The sequence below is a fragment of the Centroberyx affinis genome, unplaced genomic scaffold, assembly GCF_046629955.1.
Source record: "Centroberyx affinis isolate AG114_WGS23_722 - 3 ecotype Tasmania unplaced genomic scaffold, CSIRO-AGI_Caff_v1 ptg000721l_1, whole genome shotgun sequence".
NCBI lineage: Eukaryota > Metazoa > Chordata > Actinopteri > Beryciformes > Berycidae > Centroberyx > Centroberyx affinis.
In genome coordinates this window covers 211,403-232,568 of record NW_027279338.1, presented here as the reverse complement: position 1 = coordinate 232,568, position 21,166 = coordinate 211,403, and the positions used below count along the sequence as shown (strand labels likewise).

Sequence of the window (21,166 nt, the reverse complement as noted above, 5' to 3'; positions counted from 1 at the left end):
TCTCACTCTGTGGAAAAGCAAAATTTGAAAACATGAGAAGCCAGTCTGCAAGTCCTATAATATTTGATTGAAAGACCAAGAACAAAGTGGATGGCATTTTTGTGCGCCTGGAAATTGGTCAAAGCAGTCTGTGCTGCATTTTCTCCCCGTTTGTCTTAGCTAATCTATTCTCACCTGTAACTTAACTTATACTTAGTCCCCTAATTACTAAGTATTTACCCGGTAAATATATGGTAAATCATAGTATATTATTTGGTAATTACCACTGTAAATAAGTAGGTAAATACAGAGAAACTACAGCTGAAATACTAAGAAAAAATTCCACTATTACCCATCAACTCAACTAAGTACCATGTAGTTGTTACCGTTTTAGGTTGGTAAGAACTCAGATATAATTGCTTACTTCCTAGGAAAGTTGGCAACCAATTCTTACAAACACCTCCTCTATTACCCATCAATTCAACTTACAATTGTAGTTATCCAAGGTTTATGGTGGTAACAACCTCCGCAGGAACAGTTTTCCTCTAGTGTCATGGTACATCTTCTTAAATACTGGGTACATTCTCATTACTAAGTAAAACATGACAATTTATTCAGTAAGTAAGCTGAAACTGTACTGTAAAAGGAAGCCTTGTTTGTTTCCATGGTATTACCATGCTCTTACCATATCTCTTGTAACTGGCTAGTCCCTTTTCCATGCAATAAACACAAACTTTTACCATGTATGTTCTGCAACGTTACTAAGTAAGACATTACAATTTACAGAGTAAGTAAACTGAAACTGTACTGTAAAAGAAAGCAATGTTTAATCCCATGGTATTACGAAGTCCTTACCACATCCTTTCATCAAAATGGATGGTTTCCTTTCCCATGCAATATAGACAAACTTGTACCATATGTTCCATAGTGTTACTAACTAAAACATGACATTTTATTGAATAAGTATGTTGAAACAGGAGAACTGCAGGAGAAATTGAGTAGCCTACTCCAATTTGACAATAAATTAAATAAGCAAAGCTCTCTGAATTAATAAATGGCAGTGCCTCCACTCAGTAGTGTTTAAAGAATTTAAACAATATCTACTAAGAATTTGAATTACTACAATTAACCTGAACTCAGTGTCCCCCTTTCAAATATGTGACTGTATAAAATTACCACAACTCAACACCAGATACTTTAAATGCAAACCACTTGCCTTTGGTTAACGTATACAGACCCTCGCTCCCTCCCTGGAAACCCTGCCTAAAGAATGAAAGATTTTAACCTGTTGTTTTAGCTTGTGTCATCTTACCTGGGCCTGTTTTAATTTGTCTCCTATGCCATCCCCGTAGAGCCAAAGAGGCCCCTGGTGACTAAAGGACAAGCCGCTGCCGGTCGCAGTCCAACCATTGGGAACCAAGATGGATCATTTTTAATCAATCAAAACATTTCTGTCTGTGGTCCTACTGACCACACTACAACTACTGTAGTGTGTTTGCCCTCCTTGGTCACCATATTAAACAGCTTTAAAATCACTTTAAAAACAAAGTAATACATGGAAGCCCATTTTTGGTACATAAGCAGCCTACAGCAAGCAAAGAGTTTGACAACAAAGGTAGGCGGGATTCTGGCGACAACAGCATAGGGGGATCAGGTAGAGGAGAGATTCCCAAAGTGTGGGCCATGGCCCCCTGGTGGGCCGTGAGGGTACTGCAGGTGGGCCGCGAGAGGTCATTTACAAAAAATAAATAAAACGTTTTTAATTTTCAATTTTGTAATTAAGTTTGAAATTAATTTGAAATTTATGATTAAATATTTGCATTAAAAAAAGTAATCAGAACTAATAAAACAAAGCCATGGGATTTAAATTACGTGTTGTTCTTCATTTATCTGACCTATTTTTGATCAACCTCCACAAGCGAATCATCAGATCAAACTGAATCTGTGAAAACAAAAAGAAGGACTCGTAGAGTACCTAAATTATATTTTCTGTCTGTTTTTTCTTCATGTCGATATTGGGTTGGATATTGTGAGATTTTATGTATAAGCGTTTTATTATCCAGTGTCAAACAGCCAGGATACGGGCTTAACAATTCACTATTTGCACTTAATTTCTTACATTTGTTGCTTTACAAATTGTTACGTGTATGTGGATGGATTATTAATTTGCACTGCATTGCCGTGCGCCCACGTTCACACGTTCTGTTTATGAAATAAAAAATATATAGGGAAATACTTCATCTTAGTCTCGTGTGTTGATCAGAGTTGTGATTAAAGGGTCGGGTGGGCTGCGGAAGGTTTTCAGATTTCAAATTGGGCAGCGGCATTCTTAAGTTCGGGAATGGCTGAGATAGAGGATAATGACAGCTATTCATCTGATTACCTTAGAGTCTGGAGATGGAAGATCATCATAAGACTCAGACCTCAGACATTTCCCTAGTGGACAGATCCTGATAAAACAAAAAGCAAAGGTGCATTTAATCAGCAGCTTCTAGCTTCAATGTCTATTACTTTTTGAAGTGTGGTGGTGCTTTGTATGTGCTCTGGCAGTATGGTCAGCCTCCTGTGTGTAACACTAAAAGCATGACTGTTGGGGGACTCACTTATGGCTGATTCATGCGACCATGTGCTTGAGTTGAATTGTTGAATTGTGGCCAAAACGGTAGAGTGCATTGGATTTGCGCACATAGTCATGCACCACCTGAAATATGGAACAACATGGATGGTGTTGCAGCACCCCCGTCCAGGATTGGCTGAACAATAGCAAGCGACTACTGGCCAATACTGGTGGTGCTCTTGCTTCTTGTTGGGGGATGTGGAGAGCTTTCCTACAGCACCACTAAAGAGCTGGGGCCGTCTCCACAAAGCTTCCTAGAACTATGAGTTGGTCCTAGCGGTGAAATTCTAAGAAAATTCTGAGTGATGACGTTTTCTAAGAATTTCCCCTTAAAAGTAGTAGTAAAGCTACTGATTTTGGAGATTGGGCATTACTACTCCTACTAGACCTCACTGCTGCCTTCGACACTGTTGCCATATTAATTGACCGTCTCAAAAATGGAGTCGGTATTGGTGGCAGCGCTCTGGCCTGGCTCACCTCATACCTGAATAACAGAACCTTCTCTGTCAATATAGGCTCCTTCTCTTCATCCTCAGCCAATATCTCCTGTGGGGTCCCTCAAGGCTCTATTCTAGGTCCAATTCTTTTCTCCATTTACATGCTCCCGCTGGGTCAAATCATTCAAAAATATAACATTTCATTCCACTGTTACGCAGATGATACACAACTTTACCTCCCTCTAAGACCTGATGACCAACACACTTTAAGGAATCTAAAAAACTGCCTTGACGACATAAACTGCTGGATGGCTCAAAACTTTCTTCAATTAAACAACAACAAATCTGAAATGGTTCTTTTCGGCCCTCCCGATTCCACAAACATTATTACCAAAAACCTGGGCCAGCTAACTACCTATGTCAAACCGTCTGCCAAAAAAATCTGGGCATGATATTTGATTCAGCCCTCAAATTTGAAAAACAGGTCAAATCAACAGTAAAAGCCAGCTTCTTCCAACTAAGAAACATCTCTAAAATCAAACAATTTGTTTTATTCTGTGATTTTGAAACAGTCATCCATGCTTTTATTTCATCTCGACTGGATTACTGTAACTCCCTATATTTTGGTATTAGTCAATCTTCCATGTCACGCTTACAACTAGTCCAAAACGCTGCCGCCAGGCTTCTGACTGGCTCCAGGAAGAGGGATCACATCACCACTGTGCTGGCCTCTCTTCACTGGCTCCCCGTACGATTCAGAATCAATTTTAAAATTCTACTGTTTGTTTTTAAATCCCTTAATGGGTTAGCGCCTCCCTATTTGTCGGAGCTCCTCTGCACCCCTGCGACCCCCAGGGTCCTCAGGTCATCTAACCAAGACCTCTTGGTCGTTCCACGGTCTAGACTGAAGCTCAAGGGAGATCGTGCCTTTGTGGTTGCAGCCCCTAGATTATCAAACAACCTTTCCCATTCAGTCAGGTCCGCCCCCTCCATCAACACTTTTAAATCCAGGTTAAAAACTCATTTCTACTCCTTAGCATTCGAATCCTCGTGACTGCTCTGTGTGTCTGTGTGTGTGTATACACTTGTTGTTGCCCTGTTTTTGATTTCTGTGTACTCTTATTCACTGTATTTGATGCTTTGTTTCTTTCATTGTGTGCCCACTGTCTGGCATCTTTGCACTGTACAGCACTTTGGTCAACTACAGTTGTTTTTAAATGTGCTCTACAAATAAACTTGACTTGACTTGACTTAAAGATAAAAGCTATTCACAAAGCATCGTAGCCCTTAAGAGAGCTCCTAAGGTGGAAAACTGTTAAAAGTAGAGAGGAGGACTTTTAGGAGCTTAAGAGTTTCTTAAGGCTGGGGATACACCACGCAACTTTTAAAATCCTAACAGATTATGAAAAGACTGGGTGTATACACTAACCGACTGGTTTCTGCAAATTTTTTTATGACAACTGAAAAACTGGGGATCACACACTTAACGACTATGCCAGATGATGGATCACACACTACTCAACTTGTCACTGCAACTGAACCAAACTGAACGCACCAAACTCACGTGAAAACACGAGCTCTCGTGGTACGCTCCGAGATGGCGGTAGCAAAGCAAACACGGGTACAATTTTTTCAGTACAGTTGACACAGGCAGAAACCAGAAACAGGTTGTTTTTTCGTTTTTAAAATTTTGGACAAAAAACAAAAAACACAAATTCAGCTCGATTTCTTGTTTTCCGTTCTTACTGACAAAACAAATTTACCACTCAATGTTTCGTTTTCATTGGTGGGTGGGCCTTCAGCGCCCCCTTGCTTCTGATTGGCTAGTGTGCTCTATCAATTATGTTTGCGCTGTACTCTTCAAAATAAAGGTTCTACCTCTTTGCCTTTAGACAGTGCAATGTCAACACAAAAATATATATATTGCGAAACATAGACAGACAGACAGACAGACAGACAGACAGACAGACAAGGCTATGTTACGATCACAGACCATACTTGTAATGGTGGCTATGATGCCCTTTAGCCTTTAATAATTGATGATTATATTGAATAATAATTTATTATTATGCTCTTACTGAGAGGTGCCGCACATAATTTTGTTTATGACCTACAATGACAATAAAAATGTTTTTCATATCAAATGAACACGCTGTCTTTCATTTTCAAATGTTCTGTTGGTGCATGGATTATAAAGTAATGCAACAGCGTTTTATTGTATTGCCTGTTCATGTGCAGCTGAGTGACCATAACGCATCATGTCTATTTTGAAAATGAAAGCACAGTTTTCCACAGGATGAACTGTGGACAGTAAAGTCTGCTCTCAATAATTAGAAAGATCAATGGCATAGAACCGACAGCAAGCACGCCAAAAGTAGTTACAAAAAAATGTTGAATCTCAACGTTTCTGAACCAAAAATAGTTTCATATCATCATTTCTAGATACGTGTATATCAGCGTTATATTGTTTTAACTGCTCGTGGTGCTTTTGAGGCGCTTTTGGCGTTTTGAGGGAATAGAATGAGGGTAGGCTATAATAACCATTTTCTGGTTATGAAATAACATAAATTATATATTTTGTTACACACCACGTATTTTGAGCATGTGGAACAATGTGATACATTTTTGTTCGGAATCCCCCAGCCCCCCAGTTCTCGTATATGCGCTTGTTTACGGCCTATGGCCATAATTTAATTTTCTGTGACATGCATGCATATTTCCTGTATTTTACGAAATATGAACACAATATTCTTAACAACCCCCGAAATGATTGGTTCTTGGTTCCTGTGATAGGAACGGGACGCTGTGATGAGGTAAATTAATGTTTAGAATGTTGCACATTCTTTGCATAATGTTGCACAGTTTACGTTGTTTACAAGTTTATGAGTTCTATGTAAAGTGTCGTTTACACAAACCCAGATGAAGATTTGTCACCTTAATAGTGCACTTCAGTAATTTACTAATTTAGAGATAAATGATTTTAGCCGGCTTTCATTCCAAAGCCCAGTGCACTTGTTGCCATAACGACGGGCCCCGGACAGATTTGGCAGTGACATGCACAGCCGATAACCACAGCGTAGTAACAAAACACCAAGCTCGTTGATTTCAGTGAGGCACCTTTATTTGACACGATTCATTAATTTATTACTATTCATATTGCACGTCCAAAGGAAATGCAATCAAACCTGTAGCCTATCTCAAGTTCCAATCATTCACTTATTCATCATACCCATTTATATACAGTCAATAATAAAGTGTACTTCTTCTTCTTCTTCTTCTTCAGTGGTCATACCCCAGCGCCAGACAGAACAGCGCCTCCCTGAGTGCCGTGAGAAGACTGCAGTGTAGCTTTTTATGTAACAATTAAATGTGCATTTTCAATAAAATGTATTTGAGTGGAATGAAAACTAAAGAAATGGCGTTCTGCCATGCTATTCAGCTCATGTCTTGGCTGTCTCTTGAATTCTGATCTCATTCAGCTGTAAAGGAATTAGTTGGAAACAGATTGACAGGTAGCTACAGTGTGTATTGACTATAGTAAATCATTGGATAAATAATTGAATTGAATATTTTTTGATGCAAGAAGCCCATACCTATTAATATTATTGTTAAAAGAGCATACTAGACTTTTCCGTCTACTCACACACTCAATAGTATGGTTGATAATTGAGGTAATTGAAATAGATTACACATTCCATCTTCATAAATGAAAGAACTATTAATCTGGTTCTCTATTCCTTATAAATATGCAGCTTGACATGATCATTGCACTCAACAATAGAAATAGTCAATACACACTGTAGCTACCTGTCAATCTGTTTACAACTAATTCCGTTACAGCTCAGTCACCATCTCAGCTCTCTACTGTGTCTCTAAGACCAGCAGGTGGCGCTGTTTCCTCATTTCTCACCACCTGAGTCCACTGAGCTTCTCTTTCAGCCAGCAGCATTCAGCAGGTCAAGAGAAGAGAGGAGAAGAGAGAAGAGAAGAAACGAGAAGACATGAGATGAGAAGAGGAGAAAAGAGAGGAGAGAACAGAACAGAAGAGAACAGATAAGATAAGAAGATAAGAGAAATCCTTCCATTTACGTCTCTTAGTTACTACTTTCCCGCTGAGCAACATTTGTTGTTTTTAATTCAACAGCAATATTAATATTATTCATCATCATCTTGTCAAAAATCTCACTTGACTCACTGTAATTCTCTTTTGATTCAAATAAAATCTTCAAGTGCTGAAAGGGCAAAACGATGCAGATCAGTTAGATCATCAAACATGTCAACAAGTCCCACACTTTGTCACCAAAATGAAACGGCTGCATCACAACTCTGCTTCAACACAGTAATATATACAGTTCAGTAATACAGTTATATTCAGTGATATACAGCAATATATTCAGCTCTACTGTGTGTCTCTATGCCCAGCAGATGGAGCTGTTTTCTCACAATTCTCAACACCTGAATCCACTGAGCATTGTTTTCATCTAGCGGCATTCAGCAGGTCAAGAGAATAGAATAGAATAGAACAGAGCATTATGTCTCAACAGATGCTGTTGAAAGTGTAGCGGTTCCTGCTGTATGTGGGAGACTGCTGACAGCCTGTTTGAAGTGCAGCGCTCTTTTGATAAAGTTCATATCTTTAACTTTCAGAGTCTGGCTCAGCAAACTGTAAAAACATGGCTGTGCTGCATTGAAACCAATGAGAATCAGAAGGCAGAGCTGTAGACACACAGACTGACTTCCTCCACTGCAGAAAGGCTGGAACACACTCAGCAGGACAGACACTTCGTTTTCCTCAACCACTTTTTGTCTTTATTGAGTTTTTTTGAGTTTCAAAGAACAAACATAAAATAGGGAAAATATAAAAATTCAGCTGTATAACACTGTTCTCTTTAAAAAGGCAATTTTTCAGCAGTGAAGTAGAAACGTTTTAGGTCTGAGCTCTTAAATGGGTTTCTTGGGCCCTGAGCTCATCAAGATCGGACCATGCAAACTTTTAATTCAAGCAAAATCTTCAACTAAAAAAATGAGAAAGTTGAGGTTACACAAGGTGTTTACAGGATAGAAGTGATAAGTAACAAAATGAATAATAACAAAATAAAGCAATATACAAATGAGTGTTGTAGATTTGTTTAGCATTTAGCTGACAGTCTTATCCAGACCTGGGTCGGACCAAAACCACCAGACCGTCTCCTCTCTCCTCTTCTGTGTGGTAAAGTTGGTGGAGGTTCGGATCTTCACAGCCAGTCAGTACAAACACTCATGAAGATGAACGATAGACTCTTTAAAATCTTTTCACAAGTTTGCTTTTCCTTCCCAAGTCTACTGACTGAAGCTTCACACAACATCACAACACTAAGCTTACACATCTAAATCAATACATTTGAAGCACATAATGATCTATAAATGATCTATAGAATTTTCTCAACCCATAGAGGAGCATGTGACACTTCAATTAAAATTAAAACAGGAAAATCACCAAACTGAGTTATGAGGTTTTTCCCCAACAGCGACAATATATGTTATATAGTAACAATATTTCAATTTGGCAGCCAAGCAAAATTACTAAATTGCTAAAATGACTTGTTACTTGCACACGCAGCAAAAATAATTTCCTCAGGATCTTTATCACCAAGATTTGTAGATGAGCTTCTCTCCTCCCAGAGGAATGAATGGAGGCTGTAAACAGAGCAGGACTCCTGCTGTCTGTTGTCAAGCCTTCACCAACTGACATGGAGGTCAGTATATATGGTCTACCAAGGTGATACATCACTGTTGACATATATATTTTGTTCTGTACTTTCTGTTTTTATTAATTTCTTTATAGAGATTAGTATTTAATAGTTTCCTGTTGTTGTTTTCTTCAGTTTCTGAATTGGACCCTGATGAATATAAATGTGTGACTCTTGTGTCTCTTTCTTCTTCACAATCCCTGAAGGCTTTCTCCATCTCTTCCACACCTCATATTATAGATATAACTGTGACAATAAATGTACCTGAACTAATGGCAAAACTGATAAACCGAATAAAAATGTATTAAAGTCAGACTGAAATGACACTCTCAAAACAATTATCATCATTTTCTAAAACAGTATTTATGTCATATGTATGTTTTTGTTAATTTCTGTCTTTGCTACACTCTAGAGACTCTCAGTTTGACAGGGACTGTTGTCATGAATATTCACATCAAGGAGTCATAACTGTGATCTGATTTGCTATGAGCCTTCACTGCTGACAGCCGATTGGCTGCATTTTAGTGATGCTGATGGACAGACATTCAACGCCTGCATTACCACATGACAGACAGGGGGCGCTCTTTGTTTTCACACATTACAAACTGGGAGTTTTGGGAACATCCATTACAGCAAAATGTCCTGACTTCCTTTTCAATTATCCTGTTTTTCCCTGCTGTGATTTCAGTCTGACTTTAAAGGGAACAGCTCTGTCACTGTAAAATCCTTCACTGAGGTGATGGACGGTTGTGTGAAAGCTGAGCGATCCATCTGGAAGTGAGATGAGCTCCTTGGAGATCCTACTCTGTTCCCTGGGCTCCTGCCTCTTCACCAGGCCCGCCTTCAGCACTGGAACTACCAAGGTTATAATAATCCAGCTCAATGTTCTCCTCTCTTCCTGGCTTCTGTCCCCTGGTGGCCTGGAGAGACATGACAGCAGCCATCTCTGTTACTGGATCACACCTCTCTTCTAGCTAAAAATATACAGTCTAACGACTTCATTTAACCCAATCCTCTACTGAATAAAGATGTTCAGTACCTTGAAGTAGCAACAGATGACAGTGATCAGCACCACAATCAGCAGCAGGACAACTAGTCTGATGATGAGATCTGTTGGAGAGGCTGAAACAAATTCAGAATCATCACATCAGATCACTTCATCACATCATGAGAACAACAGCTCCCATTAAAGATAAACGTTATGTTGCCCTAAAACCCTTAAAATCACTAAATGAAGGTCACTTTAACATCTCTGTTTGATTCAGTTCTTAGAGTATATGGTAATCTGATCCACTCCAAGATTATATTGATGTTGTTGGACAAAAGCCACATATCTGCAGAAAGACAGTTTTCAGGAATGAAGTAAAGCCTGCTGATCCATTTTATCATTTCAACAAGACATGAGAGTTAATGAGAGCATTAACTCTCATGTCTTGTTGAAATGATAAAATGGATTGTTAACACTGTCACATATTCCTGTTGGATTCAGCTTCAGATTCTCCTTCAGGTTACCTGAGACAGTGAGAGAGAGGGGCTGGCTCTCAGAGGAGAAGTTATGAGAGAAAACATAGATGTGATAAACACAGCTGTAGTTCCCTTGGTGGGCGTGGGCTGCAGCAGGAAACAGGAAGTGGGCAGAGTGATTGACAGCTGGCTGGATGTGGTCGTGTGCTGTGTTGGAGGCGGTGGAGGTGAGGTGGAAGGAGCCTCCTGGGTACTGTGGCTGGATGGAGCAGCTGATGGTGAAGCTGGAGCCCCTGAACACCTGAAGCCCCTGCTGCTGGGCCTCGGAGACACCGTCCATGGAGGGAGAGAGGGAGATGATTGGCTGAATCAGCAGATCTGTAAACAGAGAGGGAGATGATTGGCTGAACCAGCAGCTGTTTTGTCAAAGTGATGAATGCTGAGGTTGAAATGCGACAGGATTTGTCTGTTAGCAGCCACCATACATGACGGAGAACTGCTACATTCATATGTAATACAGAGGAGTCAGAGAGCAGCCTGTCACTGTGGAAGCAGCTGAGGATGTGATGTCACTGTTCAGTGTTACCTGAGCAGATCAGCTCCAGGCTGGAAGAGCTATTATATGAATCCATCTTTACTACACACTCCCTCACTGTAGCCTCAGACCCATCACAGTGAGGTAGAATCAGCCATACAGATCTTAGTGAGGAATCTTCTCTCCTTTCTGCTGAAACAGCAGAGCCACAGTCCAGCTGTCTACACACTACAGCTGCTGACTTCAGGTTCCAGTACTTGTCATCCACTGGTTTCCAGTCTCCATGTTGTTTCATCTCCAGTCCACCAGCACAGCGGCTGGCTCCTCCCACCAACCTGACATCATCAGGCTCTGAACAGAGACAAGAGAGTCATTAGTAAAAGAAGTAAAGTCACTTTGATTAGAAAGAGAGAGAGAGAGAGAGAGAGAGAGAGAGAGAGAGAGAGAGAGAGAGAGAGAGAGAGAGAGAGAGAGAGAGAGAGAGAGAGAGAGAGAGAGAGAGAGAGAGAGAGAGAGAGAGAGAGAGAGAGAGAGAGAGAGAGAGTCACAGTCTTGCTATAGAGAAATGCCTCAGAAAAACATGGAGGCTATAAACACTGTAGATCAGGAGACAGAGGATGAACAGCATATCTTGCTCTGGTGCTCCAGTACCAAGGTATTAGAGAGATATATTTCCCTAAATTTGTTGACAAAATACCAAGATTCCATGATCTGTCACATGAAGAGAAAAGCTGTCTCCTCTTGGGAGAAAACATGTAAACAGCCCAAACAGCTGCAGACTTTTTCCTGTCATCAGTTCAGAGAGACAGTGGCTCCTCCATGACTCACAGCCTGGAAATCCTGTACATGATTTGTTACACTTTCTTTTCCTTCATTATTATATTTAATCCCTTTATGTTTTCTCAGTGTTGATTATTATCATCATTATTATATTATTAGATTTTGATAGTTGTTATTACAAGTTTGTATGTTACATTTATTTTATTATTTCTACACAAACATTAATTACTTACACATAAAATTACTGACACTCACTGTGTGGTGAAGAGTCTGGGTATGGGAGCTGAGTAGAGTATGCAGCAACCCAGAGTCTACACTTACTCACACACACACACACACACACACTCTCTCACACACACACACACACACACACACACACACACACACACACACACACACACACACGAACACACACACACACTCACACACACACACACACACACTGATACAAGGGGGAGGGGGTTTTAATGTGGAAATATTGATCTGTAAGTGATATGCTGTACTGCTTTGACAACATGCATTTCTTTACTGTAATGACAATAAAGCATATTTGGAATTAAATTGAGAGGAAGAGAGACAGAAAGACAAAAAGACAGACAGACAGTGAGACAGATGAACAGAGACAGAGATAAAAAGTCAAGTTGCAATATTGATCTAGATTCAGTTCTTATTTGTTGAAAGGATAATACAAGAATATTTTTTTCCTGTCTCCATCATTGCCCATGAAAAGTCTAAATCCTCTGATGTATTTCCACAGTCAGAAGCTCCTACTGTCTGTTCTACTGCAGATTTGAACTCATAGACTCACATTGTTTTCCAAAATACATAAAAAAAAACTCAGAGACAAACTGCTGCCTTGACTAACATAATAAATTATTAGTTAACAGCTCCACTATTATAGCAGTTAGGGGGGAGCTGCCTTGCTGAAGGGCACCACAGTAAAAGAGGGGGATTGTCCTGGATAACTTTACAGTTCAGTCCAATGTAAACCACTGACTGGCACTGTGACAGAGGAAGGAAGAGACTGGAAACACTACTGTCATAGTTGATGTCATTGATGGTGTTACCTGAGCAGGTGATCTGCAGGCTGAGATAGGAAGAGACAGACTCTGTTAGTACACACTCCCTCAGTGTAGACCCAGACTGAAGACAGGGAGGATTGATCCTCCATACAGATCTTAGTGAGGAATCCTCTCTCTTTTCTGCTGAAACAGCAGAGCCACAGTCCAGCTGTCTACACACTACAGCTGCTGACTTCAGCTTCCAGTTCATGTCATCCACTGGTCTCCAGTCGCCATGTTGTTTCATCTCCAGTCCACCAGCACAGCGGCTGGCTCCTCCCACCAACCTGACATCATCAGGCTCTAAACAGGGACAAGAGAGTCATTAGCAAAAGAAGCAAAGTCAGTTTGATCAGAACAGAAATGAAGCCAAATCCAAGCTACAGCTCCTCTTCTACCTGAGCAGGTGAGTCCAACAGCTTTGCCAGGTGAGCAGGTGTTTCTAGCTGAGCCTGAGCTTCCACAGTCCAGGAGAACGGACTCACTGCCTTCACACTGGAACACTTTGGTCCACATTGGAGCCTCCACTTCTCCATAGAGCGCCCCCTGGAGGACTGAAGGAGCCCCACAGCCAAGCTCCCTACAAACCACATCTGCATCCTGCTGGTCAAAGTCAGCTTCACACACTGAGGACCAGAACTGGTTAGACTTCACCTCCAGTCTGCCTGAGCACAGACTAGTCCCATTCACCAGCCTCACAGACTCTGTAAGTTACAAAAAAATATATTTCATACATTCATTGGTCAGTAACAATAGAATAATCAACTTCCAACAAACAAAAACAAGTACAAGCCTTCCTTCAACTCAGTTCAATTAATCTCTAAAGATAAACTCCTCGCCCTCAACAGAGCACTAAGACCAGATACAGTATATATTAATTTATCTAGATCCTTCATAGCACTATAATAATTATAATCAACCACAATAAAATGAACCACAATTGCCGACATGCAGAACAGTTTTAAGACTCTGGGTCCAACCCCACAGGTTGTGACTAAACATCCTCCATAAACCACTGGTTCCTTTAAAAGCTAGTACAGAGAGTCAGACCATTACAGTCTCTCCTTCTTGAACATACTCCATACTCTCATAAGTCCACGTCTCCATCTCCATTTGCTAAGACGTCCTTCAGCTTTCTCTAAAACATTTTCCCAGTTCTTATTTACAAAAGACTCAGTCCCCAGAAACACTCCCAGATATTTAAATCCCCCTTTTTTCCAGGTGAGCCCACCAGGTAAACTGAGCATCCTACACAACCCCTCTCCAACCATCAGTGCCTCGCTTTTACCCCAGTTAACCTTTGCTGACGAAATTAAATTACATTATTACATCATCAGCATAAGCAGAAAGTTTAAAAGTTGAGTTTATGCAGCAGGGGCTCAATAGCCAGAGAATACAAAATACCAGACAAAGGGCAACCCTGCCTGACTCCCCTCTGAACTTTAAAAGGAGCACTCAAACCACCGTTCATTTTAAGTACACTCCCAATGTCACTGTACAGAGCCTGGATCTTAGCTATAAAACCTGGGTTGAAACCGAAAGCTTGTAGAGTTTGCCATAATTACTGGTGTTCAACCCGGTCAAAAGCCTTTTCCTGATCTATGGAAATAAGACCAGTTTCAAACCCCAATGAACTAGAGACGTCCAAAACATCCCGAATTAGAGTGATATTGTCTGTGATCAACCTGCCGGGCACTATTGCCCGGCACTATAAAACTATAAAACACTATTTGGTTTAACACTCTTCATAAAAACACTGAAAAAGGAAATCAGATCAGATCAGAAAAACCAACTGGGTTCAGATGACATCCTTTAAGGACACTTAAGTGATGTTTAAAACAATAAAAGCGATCAAGCCTGGCCGTAGAGAGCACATTATCCTTTGAGTGTGTCCAGGTATACTGCCTCTGGTTTTTGTGAAAACTTCTCCACACAATCGCTCAGTTCATTTGATTCAACTAAACATTGAAGCCAACTCCGTGAAGCAGGATGTGGTTCCTGATGGTTCCTGTCTAATTTATCATTTTCTGTACAATTACAATCACCTCCCATAAATAAATATTCCTCACTATTACAACTATGAATTGTCTTACATAGCACATCAATAAAACACAGTTTTCCAGCACCAAGAACTGGAGCATAAACATTTATAAAAAACATTCTGACATTCTCATATTGTGCTTTAATTTTCAGTAATCGACCAGCAACTATTTCTTCTACATCATAAGAATCTGGCATAAAATCTTTGGAGAACAAAATCCCAACACCACCACTGTTGTTAGATTTATGACTAAGAAAGATTTCCCCATTCCATTCTCTCTTCCATTCAGTTGCATTATCAATGGCACTATGTGTTTCTTGCACAAATAAAACATCCAATTTCTTGATATCAACCAGTTTAAAAAGAGAAACGCACTAATTACACCTAAGAGAGAATATGACATGAATGTATTCATCATCAAGTATTTGCATTTTCACCTTTTGGACAAGTTTTTTCAGGCAGAAAAACTCTTGCTCAGTAAAGCTTTCTCAAACCTGCATTTTTCACGACACACCTGGCTGAATCAACAAACAGTTTCAGGTGTGGAAAGAAGCTCTCCACCTTCACTGCCCTCACACCTTGGTGGCTTGTAGGAACTTCCTAATCTTACAGTTTTTTCTGAATGCTTAAACACTAACAATGATTCTCGAAGCACTATCTCTGAAACCATTAACACTTTTAGCCAATGCATTTACCAAGTGTGTCAAACTGAATGCACGTTCTCTGCTTTACACTCAGTTTGTCATTTTATAACACTTTTTGCAAAACTGTAAACACAGCTCACTGCTTTACACTCAGTTTGCAATTTACAGTAATACTGTAACACACTTCTAGCAGCACTGTAAACTTATGGCTAGACCCACAAAGAAAGCGATATTTAGCTTATTTTTTTCTGTTTTTTTTTTTCTAGCACAAATGATTTTGTTTTCTTCTATTGCACTTTTGTTGTTTGTGGAGTGTTACTGTAGAACATTTTGAGAAAGAAAATAATGTAAATAACTTTTTCCCCTCATTTGTATTGACAGTGTGTTATGTTTGGAATACACATCCATATTTTACACATTTGGATACCTGTGTGTTTACTACATGTATGACAAAACCTCATTGCAAACTGCTATGCCCTGCACACACAAAAAGCAAAAGCCACAAGTGTTTTTCATTTATACTATCAGTGCGTAGTTGGTGCTTCGTGTGCTTATTCAAATGATGGTTTGTGTGTACTGTATTGATGCAAAAACAAAATTTTTTAAAAGAGTTTGAAGAGTTTTGCAAGAATTGTTTGCTTTTGTGTAACAGAGTTAAAAATGCATTCTATTAATTCTTATTTCCAATTTGTATTTGTGAATTTTATTTATAATTTAATGATTCTGTTGAGTATTTGTGAATTTTATCTTAATGAGTTATTTTATTTACCGTTATTTTTATTAATGTTTCCTGTGGAAATTATCTTGCTGCACATTGCCTCTTCTGTACCACCTGAGTTTCCGTAGCCGCCCCTCTGCCCCCCACAGTGCCGTCTTGCATTGCTGGGGGTAAGTTGTGTGGAAAAATGCTGCCACGCTATTTAATTGTTTTCCTTGGAAATTGAACCGTTTATGTTGTAAACTTTAGTGCATATTGTTTATTGTTAATACTATTATGTTACCCAGCTGTTTTGTGTTGTTTTTGATCGTTAATATAAGTTTTGTGGAAGTTTTCATTTAACTTGCTAGGCGCCATTTGTATTACGGCAGGCTGCCCTGTGCCATGTGACCAACGTAGCGTCGCAGTGATTTTAGCATCCATTTCCTAGTGTAAATTCTGTTATTTGGCATGTTTAGGAGCAGATGTGCAGGGAAGACCAGAAGGCAACTCATGTGCGTTGTATTGTCTTCTGCAGGTATGCGTTTTCCTTTGTTAAATGTTATAATTTTCGTTGTCTCTGTTTAGTCACCCTACCTCACGCATCTTTTTACTTTGCCCACCAGGTGTCACTGTTTTTCCTTTTGTATATTGTTTTTCATGGTTCAAATTAAGTTTTGAAGAGGATAGAGTTAAGACTTAGAAGACTTAAGAAAAAAAAATGTTCCTGCATATTTGAATTGCTCTTGGTTAGAAATGTCATTGTATTAGGAATATTGTGTTGACCTGTGTAGATACTGTAAAATAATGTATCTACTGTATTTTAAGAAAAATAATGAAATCAGACAGTGCCGTCTTGCATTGCTGGGGGAACAGATGTGCAGGGAAGACCAGAAGGCAACTCATGTGTGTTGTATTGTCTTCTGCAGGAGAAAATAAATACTGGAAACCAACCATCCTTGTGAATCGTTCCTTTGCATGCCCTACCCACATCCGTTACATTTGCAAGAGATGTATAATGTTTTGCTGGTTTGGTGTAAGGTTTTGTGGTTAGTGTGTAGAGTTTTGCAAAAACAGCCTATAGTTTCAACGATAGTGCCTAAACAATCAGAAAAAACTGTAATGAGAGAGCAGCTGCTCTCTGAATCAGCTTGCACCTGAGAGGCGGAAGCAGAATCTGCATCACTGTCACGGTCATCTGTGTTCTCCTCCGGTAAAGAGGATGGGAGCTTCATTTCTTTAGAAGCTTTTTTTTTGCTTTTGAACTGTTTTGGCTGCTTTCTTTAGGTTTCCTTTTAACAGACATTTTCATAAGACTGTCATCTAGCATCACATCTTCCTCCTCCACTAAAACAGCCTCTGCCACTCTGGCAGCGGTCTGTCCTGCCTGCTCTCCAGTCTTTTTATTTTGCCCAGGCTGTTTGCTTTACTCGGTTCTCTCACTAATCCCATTTTATTATATGTTTGTATGTTACATTTATTTTATTGTTTCTACACAAACATAAATTACTTACGAAAAAATACTGACACTCACTGTGTGGTGAAGAGTCTGGGTATGGGGGCTGAGTATGCAGCAACCCAGAGTCTACACTGACACACACACACACACACACACACACACACACACACACACACTGATACAAGGGGGAGGGGGTTTTAATGTGGAAATGTTGATCTGTAACTGATATACTGTACTGCTTTGACAACATGCATTTCTTTACTGTAATGACAATGAAGCATATTTGGAATTAAATTGAGAGGAAGAGAGACAGAAAGACAAAAAGACAGACTGACAGATGAACAGAGACAGGGAGACAGAAAGTCAAGTTGCAATATTGATTTAGATTCAGTTCTTATTTGTTGAAAGGATAATACTTTTTTCCTGTCTCCATCACTTTTTTCCTGTCTCCATCATCACCCATGAAAAGTCTAAATCCTCTGATGTATTTCCACAGTCAGAAGCTCCTACTGTCTGTTCTACTGCAGGTTTGAACTCATAGACTGTGACAGAGGAAAGAAGAGACTGGAAACATTACTGTCATAGTTGATGTCATTGATGATGTTACCTGAGCAGGTGATCTGCAGGCTGGAAGAGGAAGGGAGAGACGTTGTTAATACACACTCCTTCAGTGTAGACCCAGACTGAAGACAGGACGACCTGATCCTCCATACAGATCTTGATGAGGAATCCTCTCTCATTTCTGTTGAAACAGCAGAGCCACAGTCCAGCTGTCTACACACTACAGCTGCTGACTTCAGGCTCCAGTACTTGTCATACACTGGTCTCCAGTCTCCATGTTGTTTCATCTCCAGTCCACCAGCACAGTGGCTGGCTCCTCCCACCAACCTGACATCATCAGCTGAACAGAGACAAGAGAGTAATTAGTAAAAGAAGTAAAGTCACTTTGATTAGAACAGAAATGAAGCCAAATCCAAGCTGCAGCTCCTCTTCTACCTGAGCAGGTGAGTCCAACAGCTTTGCCAGGTGAGCAGGTGTTTCTAGCTGAGCCTGAGCTTCCACAGTCCAGGAGAACGGACTCACTGCCTTCACACTGGAACACTTTGGTCCACATTGGAGCCTCCACTTCTCCATAGAGCGCCCCCTGGAGGACTGAAGGAGCCCCACAGCCAAGCTCCCTACAGACCACCTCTGCATCCTGCTGGTCAAAGTCAGCTTCACACACTGAGGACCAGAACTGGTTAGACTTCACCTCCAGTCTGCCTGAGCACAGACTAGTCCCATCCACCAGCCTCACAGACTCTAGAGAGAGAGAGAGAGAGAGAAAGAGAGTGAGTGAGAGAGAGAGAGAGAGAGAGAGAGAGAGAGAGAGAGTTTTGAATTTTAACAGCTTCTTATTAAAAACAATTTAGCAAATGATAATTGATAAGGATAATATCGGAATATTTTTTTCCTGTCTCCATTATCTCCCATGAAAAGTCTAAATCATCTGATGTATTTCCACAGTCAGAAGCTCCTACTGTCTGTTCTACTGCAGGTTTGAACTCATAGACTCACATTGTTTTCCAAAATACATAAAAAAAACTCAGAGACAAACTGCTGCCTTGACTAACGTAATACATTACTATGTTAACAGCTCCACTATAGCAGTTAGAGGGGAGCTGCCTTACTGAAGGGCACCACAGTGAAAGAGGGGGATTTGAACCAGTGAGCTTCCAGCAACAAGCCCACTTGTCTTCCCTTTAGGATGCCATTGTCCTGGATAACTTTACAGTTCAGTCCAATGTAAACCACTGACTGGCACTGTGACAGAGGAAGGAAGAGACTGGAAACATTACTGTCATAGGTGATGTCATTGATGGTGTTACCTGAGCAGGTGATCTGCAGGCTGAGATAGGAAGAGACAGACTCTGTTAGTACACACTCCCTCAGTGTAGACCCAGACTGAAGACAGGAAGGATTGATCCTCCATAAAGATCTTAGTGAGGAATCCTCTCTCTTTTCTGCTGAAACAGCAGAGCCACAGTCCAGCTGTCTACACACTACAGCTGCTGATTTCAGGTTCCAGTGAGAGTTCCAGTCATCCACTGGTCTCCAGTCTCCATGTTGTTTCATCTCCAGTCCACCAGCACAGCGGCTGGCTCCTCCCACCAACCTTACATCATCAGCCTCTGAACAGAGACAAGAGAGTAATTAGTAAAAGAAGTAAAGTCACTTTGATTAGAACAGAAATGAAGCCAAATCCAAGCTGCAGCTCCTCTTCTACCTGAGCAGGTGAGTCCAACAGCTTTGCCAGGTGAGCAGGTGTTTCTAGCTGAGCCTGAGCTTCCACAGTCCAGGAGAACGGACTCACTGCCTTCACACTGGAACACTTTGGTCCACATTGGAGCCTCCACTTCTCCATAGAGCGCCCCCTGGAGGACTGAAGGAGCCCCACAGCCAAGCTCCCTACAGACCACATCTGCATCCTGCTGGTCAAAGTCAGCTTCACACACTGAGGACCACGAACTGGTTAGACTTCACCTCCAGTCTGCCTGAGCACAGACTAGTTCCATTCACCAGCCTCACATACTCTGGAGAGAGAGAGAGAGAGAGAGAGAGAGAGAGAGAGAGAGAGAGAGAGAGAGAGAGAGAGAGAGAGAGAGAGAGTGTCACTGTCTTGCTATAGAGGAACGCCTCAGAAAAACTTGGAGGCTGTAAACACTGTAGCTCAGGAGACACAGAGGATGAACAGCATTTCTTGCTCTGGTGCTCCAAGTACCAAGGTATTAGAGAGATATATTTCCCTAAATTTGTTGACAAAATACCAAGATTCCATGATCTGTCACATGAAGAGAAAATCTGTCTCCTCTTGGGAGAAAACATACAAACAGCCCAAACAGCTGCAGACTTTTTCCTGTCATCAGTTCAGAGAGACAGTGGCTCCTCCATGACTCACAGCCTGGAAATCCTGTACATGATTTGTTACACTTTCTTTTCCTTCATTATTATATTTAATCACTTTGTGTTTTATCATTGTTAATTATTATCATCATTATTATATTATTAGATTTTGATATTTCTATTACAAGTTTGTATGTTACATTTATTTTATTATTTCTACACAAACATTAATTACTTACACATAAAACTACTGACACTCATTGTGTGGTGAAGAGTCTGGGTATGGGAGCTGAGTAGAGTATGCAGCAACCCAGAGTCTACACTGACTGACACATGCACGCACGCATGCACGCACACACACACACACACACACACACACACACACTGATACAAGGGGGAGGGGGTTTCAATATGGAAATGTTGATCTGTAACTGATATACTGTACTGCTTTGACAACATGAACAGAGACAGAGAGAGAAAAAGTCGAGTTGCAATATTGATCTAGATTCAGTTCTTATTTGTTGAAAGGATAATACCAGAATATTTTTTTCCTGTCTCCATCATCGCCCATGAAAAGTCTAAATCCTCTGATGTATTTCCACAGTCAGAAGCTCCTACTGTCTGTTCTACTGCAGGTTTGAACTCATAGACTCACATTGTTTTCCAAAATACATTAAAAAACTCAGAGACAAACTGCTGCCTTGACTAACATAATAAATTATTAGTTAACAGCTCCACTATAGCAGTTAGGGGGGAGCTGCCTTGCTGAAGGGCACCACAGTAAAAGAGGGGGATTTGAACCAGTGAGCTTCCAGCAACAAGCCCACTTGTCTTCCCTTT

At 40.5% G+C, this 21,166-nt stretch overlaps 1 protein-coding gene across 1 annotated transcript; it reads right to left on the bottom strand.

The window, feature by feature from the left end:
- Positions 1 to 9,562: 9,562 nt before the first annotated feature.
- LOC139644257 (scavenger receptor cysteine-rich type 1 protein M130-like) lies at positions 9,563 to 19,827 on the bottom strand. The gene is made up of 10 exons (XM_071519680.1): positions 19,710 to 19,827; positions 19,312 to 19,614; positions 18,440 to 18,745; positions 18,051 to 18,344; positions 13,001 to 13,306; positions 12,609 to 12,905; positions 10,987 to 11,112; positions 10,275 to 10,604; positions 9,802 to 9,872; positions 9,563 to 9,682 (listed from the first exon to the last, which is right to left on the bottom strand). The coding sequence occupies exons 1-10, from the start codon at positions 19,825 to 19,827 to the stop codon at positions 9,563 to 9,565; spliced, it is 2,271 nt and encodes a 756-aa protein (XP_071375781.1).
- Between the last annotated feature and the right edge of the window lie 1,339 nt (positions 19,828 to 21,166).